Source organism: Mya arenaria, chromosome 6 (genome assembly GCF_026914265.1).
Source record: "Mya arenaria isolate MELC-2E11 chromosome 6, ASM2691426v1".
NCBI lineage: Eukaryota > Metazoa > Mollusca > Bivalvia > Myida > Myidae > Mya > Mya arenaria.
The window spans coordinates 14,614,634-14,627,374 of record NC_069127.1 but is presented as its reverse complement, the minus strand read 5'-3'; the positions used below and the strand labels follow the sequence as shown (position 1 = coordinate 14,627,374).

Below are 12,741 nucleotides of genomic sequence, written 5' to 3'. Positions count from 1 at the left end.
GGATTTATTATACACAATTATAAAAAATACTATTACCAAGTTGTCTCTTAAGGTTACGGGAGCCTATACTGTCAAAAGTTAAATATATATAATTTGTCCCCCTAATGCCATAAAATATGGATGGTCCCCTTAATGCCTCAAAAATAATATTATATATACACTGGTCTCCATTAACCCTTCTACATATATACCTGTCCCCTTAAAACCTGCAACATACAAATTATTAAAGAGACCGCAAATTACGTATATTTTTTGTTAATTAATTTAAGAAGCCTAAATTTTGTACTCATAATAAATGATCATTTCAATACTAAATTATCAACAAAAAAAGCAAAATAAAGTATAAAACAAAAAATATACAAATTGTCTCCTTAATGCCATAAAAAATATACGGTCTCCTTAATGCCCTAAGTAGATATATATATATATATATATATATATAACATAACATAACATATCTTTATTCAGCATTAAACGGCATGTGCACATTTATAGAAATATAATAAAGTACAATATGGAACAATGAAGACACAGATTATTTACAGAGAGGTCAAACATTCAAGAAAGTAGGTGTCATGTTACAAAAAGACATATAGTAACAATTTACATATTTCAATACGTTAAGATTTACATTCAGATAAATGATCAATAATGAAGTCTTATTGCTGAAGCATTTGTTCTAAGGCAAAATGCGAAATAGATAAACTTCGCTAAGTTGTTAATACAGTGGACAGATGTTGATGACAAAAGATTGTCAAATTAATTAAGATTCGGCCACGAGTTATAATAAGGTTTGAGATATTGTTGTCGGAGGATTTTGTATTTAGGACATACGAGTAAGAAATGATTTCTACGACATTCAGTGTAAGCATATGTATATATATATATATATATATATATATATATATCGTTGACTGTGCTTAGAACGGTCATACATTACTATCCCCGTTTGCAGGGTATAGTATTTAGGTTGAAAAAGTGTGTTTGTTGTGGATACGTGGATAACCTCGCACTTATCCTGTCTGTAGAGATGGCAATTAGCAGTACGGAAAATGCTTTAGATTTCATCTCAATGGAGATATCGTTTATATAAGCATGGAAGGTCAAAGGCCCACGTACACTGCAAATATAACACTAGTCAGTTGAAAGAAACTAATTCCTTGACAACAGGTCAACATGAATTATTAAATTCCATACCATAGGAATGTTATTTTTGTATGGTTAATCACAAAATAACGAACGAGAGGCTAAGCAATTAAGACATGTGACACACGTTTGTCTCGGTGAAATCTGACATATGTTTGATACTTTGATAACTGGGGTCACCAACTAAGTCACTGCAAGTAACAGCATTACAAAAGTCACTTCAAAGGCAACATTTTTGTCAAATTGAAAATACTTCTTTAGAATGTTTGTCTTACATGTATTTGATAGAATCATGACCAGAGGTAGGGGTATTTGTTGATAATCACAGTTGTATGCAATAAGTCAAAACTTTCTTCCTTATATCGCATTATTAATTGCTTTGCCGATTATATGACATCAAGCCTTTCCCCCCTTTGGTAGATTCCTCTGCCGTACTCGAAGTGCTGCTTGGACAATGGCGTTAATTGCAGAGCAAAACCCATATCCTTCCAGGATATTCAAACGCGATCTTATTTGCAGTATATAGGCAGATGACTTGTAATATTTAAAGGGACTGTACACCAGATTAGCACAAAAAAAGATTTTTCTGTAACGAATCTCAGGACAATTATTTAATAAAATGTTTTATTCTTTGATATCATAATTGTAAAAAAATAATACCAAAATGTAAAAAAAATCAAGTCGGAGACCGGATTCGAATCGGTGTCGCAAATATTGCAGTCTAGTGTTGTATCCACTGTGCTACGAAGGCTTACTCTAAACAGTAGGACTATTTAAGCTATATACCGAACTTTGTGATATCACGTGATAACATCGACTAGCCAATCACGCATAAGGAATGAATTCTACTAGGTAGACATACCTAGTAATCCTTTTAATGGAAAAATACGAAAGAACTGCGAAAATAAATTAATTGTAAACTATGTGGTACTTCAGTTAGTAAGTTTCAATGCATTGTACACATCGATACTAAGTTTATGTCAGTTTTCGACAATTTTCTTCTTTTTTTTCGCTATTTCATCATACGGAGTACAGTCCCTTTAAGGTAAATTTATGCAAGAATTAACAAAATACAAAATAAAATATATAATTAGAAAAACATAATGGATCTAAAACTATATATGGAAGTATGATCACAGAGTAGATTTGCTGATTTTCACATACTTGAATGGTATGTTTTCACAAAAAAATAAGGTAAACAATATATCTCATAAATAAGTTATCAATTTATATCATCATTTAAGAATAACCAAAAAAATATATATGCAGACATATGACTGGATACGGTTCATGTCGTTACTTAAACTTCCAAAACAAATCCAAATCCCAACAAAATTCTTAATAAGCATCATATAAAAACCCCAAAACAAATCATAGCATATCTAGTACCATTTAAAACAAATTTAAACTGTTATATATTTAAAAAGGGCATCGATCCAATGATGCAAACACTGGATACTTCCTTGGTTAAGAAAGCATTTAAATATGCAATTATACATTATATACATTAAACATCTAAACAATACATTTTACCAATATATATTAAATGTGAACATACATTACTTGCAATTATATATTATACTCAACATATTCATATAATTTTATGAATAATTTATACATTGTCAACAGTGTACAAGTGAACAGTAAGAAAACTTGTATATTATATATGGTGAAGGGGCATCCGTCCAATGCAAAGATTTCCCTTGAAGGTTCGTTATTAGAATGTGTAGATGAAACATTAAACTAGTATAAATTAAGCATATATACATTCGTCTTTAATGAACACAACATACTACATGAATAAAACATACATTGCCATCATTGTATAAGTGAGCAGTCTCAACATGCAAAATGCAAGTGCCAAAAATAGTTCTTATCAAGTAAATATACACACACGTTCATATATTCCACTTATGTACACTTGCATAATGTAAGGAATTCAGTAGAAATTCAACATTCTTAAAGTAAGGGGAAAATACCACAAATACATATTATTTCACTGTAGTATTGCAAGGGCTCTAGCTTGTGCTCATACTACGTCAGGCAGGAAAGCAGAGCCTTCCCTGAAACATCTTAGAAGATAAAAATATTCTTTGTTTCCACTATCGTCTCCAAAAAGGGTAAATAGGTATATATTTTTTTCTGTACCAAACCGACCTATAGCAGGATATATCGCAACGGTATTATCTGTCTGTTGTTGTCAAGGCGACAATTGCATCCCGCAAGCACAAAAATCGTTTCATCTTTTGAAAACGGTATCCATGGGCACATTTTGAAATTTAAAAACGAAAGTAGAATTTACTATCGAAAGACAAAACAATTTATTCTTTTTTGCGCGTTGTCACTTTAACGAACTCGCGTATAACAAAAATATCGATAAGAAACTTACCTGGATTGACGATCAATCGAGCCAAAATACTACTTGCGTTTGCATTTGTGGCCACGTGACTTTTTTGTTCACCCCCGTGTATGCATGTATGTATGTATAGTACATACTTATCAATTCTATGATACTACTCATATTAACAAACACCATAAAATAACATATTGATTGTGTCACAGAGGAAAAATTATTACTTTTTGTATTTGATATTATATATTACAGAGACCAGTTTGAGATAATGGAAGGTCTCGTGTGTATAAGGGAAAAATGCTGTAAAGGCCGCGAATAGAAACTGCACCTTTGCGTGTGAGTTAACCATTAATACAAAGTCAGCGAAGCAATGTTGTTACCGTCCAAGATGATTTTTGATCAGCTCACATCTGATTTCCCTCATAGACTTTCATAGACCTGAGATCCATCATAGTAAAAATAACAAGAAACTGCCTGCAGTTGCTGTTAAATATTATTTATGAACCTATGTCCTGATGACACTTGCCGTTCAAACACACCAAGCATTTATAAGCTTGACTAAAAAGTCAACTACAGTGGGTTTCAACTTCCCATTAACACGTACGATGTTTTAGCACATTCTACGCACGTATTGATAAAATAATTGTCAATTTTCACGAATTATATATAGAAAGCAATGTCAACAGGAGCGTCAACAACGTTATGAGAGAAATCTTCCAAAAATATATAACAAATAAATGTGGCTACGTGATATGGTACAGTTACATTTCAGCATCAGGTGACCATTGACAAAGTAACCGTCATTACCAGTGAGTTCACCATGTTTCCTTCTTCACAAACCTGGCAGCCTTGGAGGACATTTAGATAAGAGGATTCATTTATAGGGCCCAAACAGGTGTTCTGGTGTCTCTAAGGTTACTACAGGTCTACAGTGTTGATAACACAAGTCACACATGTAGGGGACCATAGGCCAGTTACTGGAGAACTAATGTTGTTTGTATCAGTTTGCTGGTAATTGAATATTATTTTTCTAATTGCACCAAAATGATACCTTCGTTACTGACGCCAGTTGTGATTTTTAATCTTCTGACATTAAGCAACAGTTAACAAATGCATATAAAACACGTTTAAACTCAGTTTTCAAAAGAAATAAACATTTCCATTGTTATCAAAATAAGAAATCTTTGATACATCATATAATTCTCATTGTAAAAGGTTGTAAAAACGTGACGACAGTATATCAGTTCATACGTTACCACAAAATACAGCACGTCATTCAGTTATCTAAAGGCAGTAAGAATACACTATAAATTCAGTATTTAATTCCTATATAGCATACCAAATAGAATTCAATTTGATTAAATTAGTTCTTAGTGTGTTAAAAACATATATGGAACCGATTTTGTACAAGCAATTCAATGGTTTGAAAAATTATACTGAGTAATGCATACGTTACTGACTATTTTCTAATAGACATGAAGTATTTATTTAAACGTTTCTGCTCCAATGAATAGCTAATGGCAAAGTGATTGTCTTAAAACCAACACATTTTCATGGTTGGTATTTAACAGCCGATATATTGTTATTAAAATGATAAAATAATACATACGTGACAGATACTTCCCAGCAAACATGCACATATGGGTCCCATATGGGCTGTATGTGGGCAAGCCCATATGGGCTTGCCCATAAAGGACCAATATGGGTCCCATAAGGGCAACGCCCATATGGGACCCATGAGGGTCCCTTATGTCGATATGAAGTAAAACACTGACCAATGCAACAAATATGTGTTTAGGAAATAGATATTTATATGTTTTGAGATGGGTGTAAGTCACTCAGATGATGAAAAACGCAGATAGTATTCTTTTGTTTGCCCTTATGGGTCCTCTGTGGGTCCCATATGGGCTCTGCTTATATGGGTTGGCTTATATGGGACCCATTAGGGTCCCATATGCTGCTATGTAGTATAAAAATGATATTTCTGACACTCATCCCGAGTATTGCTTGCAGTTATCAAAGTTATGTTGTTTTTGTATTGTTTCGAGGCACTCGGGTGAAAAAAAAATGCACACATTGTTTGTACATGTACCTATATTGGCCCCATGTGGGTCCCATATGGGCTCGGCCCACATGGGAATGCCCATATGGGACCCTTGTGGGTCCCTTATACAGATGTATAGTGAAAAAAACCTGATCATTGCAAGGACAATGCGTTTGAGAAATATAAGTTTTGATATTATTTCAAAATGTTTTTCTTTTGACACAGAATCTCGAGATCGATGAGAAAAACGAAAAATAATTTTTATGGTTACCCTTATGGGTCCCATGTGGGCCCCATCTGGGCTAGGCCTATAATTATATATATTATATATATATATATATATATATGGGTCGTACCCATGATCGAGGGTCCCTTCATACTGCTGCATGTAGTAAAAACATAGCTTAATGTGTTTTCATTGTTTATTAAAGTCACACGGATCAGATAAAAACGCACGTGTATCCTTATGGGACCCATGAGGGACCCATTTGGGTAGCCCATATGAAAATACAAAATGTTTACGGGTGTATAAGAAAAGATATTTTATCTTTTCTTTTTTTCGTTTCGTAGGCATTATGACAAAAATAGTTTCCCATTCTGCCAACTCATTGCGTGTATAAATGGCACGTTTAAATTTTTTATAATACAAAAAAAATACAAAATCCGCGCATGCGTATCACGAATTTCCTGTGCCGCCAGAAACAAGATCGGTAAATATTGGTTTCGAAAATCAAATCGTTTTTATAAATAAACCAAGCTCCCGGGAAGTCCTGACATAATTATGTATTAGAGGTATTCCCTATTATAATTACCAACGTCTTTAAACAATATTTTAATTGTTGAAATATCACGAACGAATGGTAATTAATCTGATTCACCTTTTGTAACCTATTTTCGCGATTCTGGAAATTGAATAATCCATCGTTGAATACGAGATTTTGGGCATTGCAGTAGATTTTATATTTATTTTTTGAAATTTTGTTTCTGTTTTAAATTACCGTTTACCACTTGTATATATATTTACGCAATTGACACATTTTTTTTTATCTAATCCACGTTTTCTGGCTTGCTCTCCTTTCTAAATTTGGACTTTGATTTCATGATATGGTAGAAATGCAATATGCCCTTCTCTGCTTAATGTAAGCAGTGTAAAGTTTTGAATCCCAAAAACCGTTGTGATTAGTTGAATTTGAGCTTTCTTGTTCAAATTTTTAGTACATTTTTTGCTGCTTATTTAGCTTTTTTGTTTCATTATGAAGGATGCTAAATATTATAAGGACTATCGTAGTGTAAAATCAAAGGTTGCTAAACATTTATCTTCAATTCAGCTGGACCTTTCCAATGCACATGATGATCATAATAAAAATTCTGACCCTAGCGCAGTTTCACCATCAGGGGAATTGCAATGGAACTTCACACAAGGCTTCCCAGTCATCAAACCTACTAAATTAATCAAGTGAGAAAACTCTTGCTTGCATGTAGTTCTGAACAGCTGTCATTTTTGTCTTCTGTCAGCTTTGTACTTCTCCTGTGATATAGTCTTTCCTTATGTCTTTTTACCATTTAATTTTTTTTCAGCGCTATATATGGCTTAAACGTGTGTTGCTGTGCAGTAAAGTCCAATCAATCAAATACTACAAATATTGAGTACAGTACCCTTAAGACACCGTTAATTATGAATGATATTTAAGGTCATTTGGTTAAATCACATTTATTTTTATTTTATAGGCCAGCGAAAAAATTGTATGAATCTGACTCTGATTCTGACTTGTCAGATGACAATGAAGGACCAAAGAGGAAGCCAGCCTCATCATCCGCACTGACTTCTGACAGTCCAGGATCGCAGTCACTGTTTGCTGCTACAAGATGTACCTACACACCACCACCATTACCATCACTGCATATGTCTGCTGTTTCCTCGCCATCAGTTTCCCACAGGCCACCACAAGCAACACCCAGTCCTGTAGCAGGAGGCTGTTCTAGTACACCAGTTCGTCCAGTGCAGGCCCCACTGGCACATTCCATTGGAACAGGTAATATTTGTTCAGTGCCCACTTTATTATACACAGTCTAGTTTGCATGTGTCATGTTTGTATCACAGTATATACAGATTTGCAGGTTTTTTTACCAGGTTTTCCAAAGGAAAACTGGTTATTAGATTGGCGATTGCAGAATGTCGGCGGAAGGACCCCAAAACCTTAAAAACTAAGATTATCTCAGGGCAATGTGCCAAATCACCTGATAAATGTTCACTAAAATACAAAGCCTTTGTGATCCTACTGATCCCTTGTTTATTTATTATTTTTGTGTAAAATTGTAAATGATAAAAGTTTGTTTGCAAGAAGAAATAGAAATGTAGATATAATGTTTTAAAGTGTAAAAATGGGATAGGATGGTCTTATATGACAAACAGATGATATATTAAGTACATATATATTTTAGGTGCGGTCACACAGATTTTGACAATCTTGGAGGAAATGCGGGAAGAGCAAAGGGGGATTAAGAGACTTCTTAATCAGTTGGTGTTGAAAGGAGGCCCGGTCCCAGACAACATGAATGCTCTTCCGGAGGGAATTTCCTTCCCAGTGTCATCCCTGGAAGCAATGGAAGCCTTGGAGGAGCTACTTCAGGACGCCAACAATGCAACAGCTGTGGTAAGCATATTGTGCATTTAGAAGGAAATGTTAGACTGATGAATACTGTTATAAACTTTGAAATCTTCTTAGATAACAGGGAGAATCGGTTCATTTTAACCTTAAAACACTGAGTATTTATAATGAACTGATCAAAAGTCGAGCAGCAGACATTTCATTGAAAATGTAAATCCATACTGTCAACAGAACATATAGCCTGGTTAGACTGAAGGGCAAGCCTTTTACTTTCGCCCTTAGCATGACAAGGGTTTACTAATATATGCATCTGACTTCCCTAGCGGTTAGACTGATGTTACAATGATATTAAATGTTTTTTGTGAAAAGACATCTTAAACTATAGACTGTTAGGGATTTATAATAAATAATAACTTTGGCAGCATATGGATTCATAATTTGCCATGTTCCATTTAAGGCGAGATACATGTATACCATTGGTGGGGTAGATATAAGAGAGATGGTTGACAGATTTATGAAGGAGACGCTCACCAACAATGTTGCAAAAATGTACAACATGAAGGGGTTGAAGGGCAAACAGAAGTTCGGAGACTTGTCACTGCTGAAAATCCTGTTCCGTAAGTTGATGATTGTGAAAATTTGTTTGTGATTGATTAATCCTTGAAGAATTTATCAGAAAGACATGAGAAAAAGATTTAACAGTATATATATGGCCAGCATCATGCTAAATTAGAAAATGGACCTTGTGACATAAACAATCCAGAAAATAACTGTAAATAATATTTGTGCTAGTCGATCATTTTCTGAAAATTGCATGATACAATTTATATTTAAGTAGATGTTTCAAAGCAACACACATTAAGCAAATTTAAAAACATTTTCAAACGTCAAATGATTACATCTGAACAATTTTGGTTTTATGTATTGTTTTCCATACAGACATTGTAATAAAGACTGAAATACTGTCAAAACAGTCGTAACACACATACAAACAAAACAAGAATTAGCCTGCATTTCAGATTTTATCATTCCTTGCCAGTTGCAGACCTGCGTCCTACCCTGCTGTATATTTATAAAAAGCTATCTAAATCCTTTTATAATCTTTGTTGCTAGGATGTGTCCAGAGGAACCCAGCCACCCGTCAATCGACATTGAAGGACGTTGAACTGGAAGTTTCCAAATGGTTGACAGGTTCAAGAGACCGTGATGGGGGGAGGACAAACCGGAGAAAGAGACCAACGCAAGGAAATTCTTCAGACAATGCTGAGGAAAACTGAAATTGTTTTTGAACTTTATAAAAGCATGCCTCAAAACATTTTGTTTGTAGGGACCTCGTGTTTGAAATGTGAGTTCAACCAGTTGCTAGTATGTATGTTGCACCAACACTGTTTATAGGTCGTATGGGGCCGAACAGGACTGCAAATGTTGGAATTAAAAATTCCAGTCCTGTTTGGGGCCATTTGACCTATAAACAGTGTTGGTGCTACATAAAACCCAACCAATAAGTGATCTTATATTGTCGTTTAAAATTCTTGTAAAGTTTTACATAGCGACTGGTTGTACTCACAGTAGGTTTTTCTTATTAATTAGTATAAAACTTACAATGTCAAGGCAATTTTTGAAATATTCAATTAGATATTTTTGTAGTTATTAATGTAAATTGGCACCTCCACAATTTCATTTCTTATTAACACATGTTACTCCACCATCTGTACCAAAACAATAAGTTTTGGAAGCATTTAAACAGTGCTTTTGATATGCATGTTGCAAAAATCTGGCCAAGCAGAGGTGTGCAAATAAACAAACTCGCATTATTTCTTTTCATAAATGTGACTTTATTGTTTGGTCCGTCCTTATTTGTATTTGCTGCCATCATGAGATTCGTTGCTCTTTATATTTTTTTTTAATCCTTTAATTGTTAGAATGTTTCTGTATTATCAGGGCTCTCACTGGGTCAAAAAAAGTTTTAGCCAATTGACTCGCGCTGAAAATCACGGGGTTGCTAGAAATACCATAGTCATCAGCTTCCCAACCTGATAACCCCCAAAAATAGTACAATTCTTCAAGTTATGATTTTTTGAATATATACTAGAGGCAATATTTAAGATTTCATGTTTTTATTTGTTTTCACAAAAGCTATTTATTTCATCATAATAAATAATACAGCTCTAATTTATTCTTAAAGACGACCATGCAAAATCATGTGTGATATATATATTTAAATATGAAAATTACAACATTTGTATCTACAAAATCAGTTTCATAAGTATGTACTGACAGAGTCATTTAAACTTAATAATTAATATAATATTTCAAATCTTGCAGACTCAACTTAATCTTAAACAAGGAACAATCCATGATGTCTGATCATATCACTGTGTATACAGTAAGCATCATTTTGACCCCCTAATTACACAGGTTTAAACAAATCTACATATTGATTTATAGCCCCAATTTTAAACATGCTGTAACTAGACATTCATTTACTTGAATTAGTAGAAACTGGTTAAGATATATAGATTTTAAAATTAATTTATTTTTATATGGAAAGTCATACATTTTAGACACTTTAGCCAATTCCATCATTTTTTGTAGCCAATTTTTAGTCTTTGTAGCCAATGGAGCCATTGGCGAATGGCAGTGGGAGCCCTGATTATCTAGCCAATCATTTATTTGTTACCATTTATTTGTTAGAGAATTTTTCTGTATTATCTAGTCAATTATTTATTTGTTAAAATCTGTATAATCTAGTCTACGTAGTTTTTCAAGCTCACATTGAGCATCCATCGGTTCTATCGACATTTTGTTGTTGATCATGTACGTTTCTGTATTCTTTCATCCAACATGCGATCTGGAATTCTACATCTTGTGTCCACATAAACTGATTCAAAATTTGGCTATTGTAAATATTTGTCCATTGTTTTTGTTTTGTTGCTTTTTGCAAACAATGATGAGCTGTTTTATTTTATTTACTCCTGCATTGTTTGATAAAGAATATCTTATACCAATTGTATACACCCAAAAAGGGACCTTGTGGGTGGATTTATGACATACCTGTTTCTTAAAATCATATAAGAATAGTGCCTGTTCTGTGGTTAAAACATTTACTTTCAACAACTTCAACCATTATGACAGAGAATTACAAAAAACATCCTATATATGAAGGCAATGTAGAAAATACAATGACGTCAAAATGACAACAAACTTAGCGAGTTCATTTATCGCAATGGCGTTCATCCATAAGGTCCCCTTTTGCGTGGTGAAACACATTTTCATTTTTCTGTTTTTTAATACCTTTTAACTTTGTTAATGCATTTTTACATGTTTTTTATGCAGTCGTATACCTAATCTAGTCAGATAATTTGAATAAATTGGCAGGGATTGAAACCTTTGATGAGATTTTGTTGTTTTATGAAATTGTTGTTAGAATTTGACTAAGCCATAGTGATTTTGTATGAATTAATTTTTACAGAACCTGTATGTTATTTGTTTGGCTTATCCAAATTCAAAAGGACATTGTGTCTAACATTTCTAGTTAATACATGTAATTCAATCAGTGTGGCTTTGTCAAAGATAAGCTTATATATCACAAAGGAATGACATCTTCCTAGGATCACCGTACACAATGCTTGGTCATTAGTTTTCAAACAAGTGACCCATGCCTTGTATGTACTGGTTTGTAACTTGATTAAATAGTGGATGCTTTCAGGTTGTAGTCCAAAAAGTTCAGACTTGCCGAAGTATTTCAGACCTCGACCCTTCGAACAATACATCAAACTCACAAGGAAGGGCTGCTCATATTGGACCAACATGGGTATAATATTACTTGAATGGACTGCCAATATGGATTGAAAGGACTGCCCATATAGTACCTATATGGGTCCCATATGTAGGACCAATATTGCCTAAATGGCCTGTGTGGGTCCCATATGGGCAAGCCCATATACATTCATATGGGACCCATGTGGGTCCTATATGGGTAGCCCATTTACTTCATATGGGACCCATATGGGTCATAAGGGCTGCCCATATAGGACCCACATGGGTCCCATATGAATGTATATGGGTTTGCCCATATGGGACCCACACGGGGCCCGGTTGCACTTTCCAGATGGGTCCCATATGGGCAACCCATATGGGTCCCATATAGGTGCCCATATAGGACCCATATGGGTCCCATATAAAATGTCTGCTGGGTTACGATACCAAATAATTCGAAACTAATTCGAAACAATCGATAAAACATAATATCACCTAGCTTTACTCGATTTGAAGTTTGTAGACCGCCATGATTTAAATATGGAAGGTCATATTTACTAGCTGTATGTTTTTCGGACGTTTCTTGTCTTAACATAATTTGAAGCAGAGAGGCTGATTTGCAGGTATGAACTATTTTGTTGTTTTTAAAATTTAGTTTATATAAAAACTGTCTTTTAAATGTGAAAACAATGATATTTCATGATTTCAACTCACGTGGAGTCTAAAGCTTACAGGAAAGGGGAGCTAAGCATGACAATATAGTGATACATACGTGACCAGTAGTAACGTATGTATCATTATGTTAAAGCACTGATATAAGTAATAAAATA

General features: G+C 34.1%; 1 protein-coding gene across 1 annotated transcript; it reads left to right on the top strand.

Annotated features, from left to right (window-relative positions):
* The first annotated feature begins 8,078 nt into the window (after window positions 1-8,078).
* LOC128237278 (uncharacterized) lies at window positions 8,079-11,544 on the top strand. Its single transcript, XM_052952651.1, has 3 exons — window positions 8,079-8,197; window positions 8,610-8,769; window positions 9,266-11,544. Exons 1-3 carry the CDS (start codon window positions 8,096-8,098, stop codon window positions 9,427-9,429), a joined length of 426 nt encoding a protein of 141 aa, XP_052808611.1. The 5' UTR covers window positions 8,079-8,095; the 3' UTR covers window positions 9,430-11,544.
* Window positions 11,545-12,741: the final 1,197 nt, after the last annotated feature.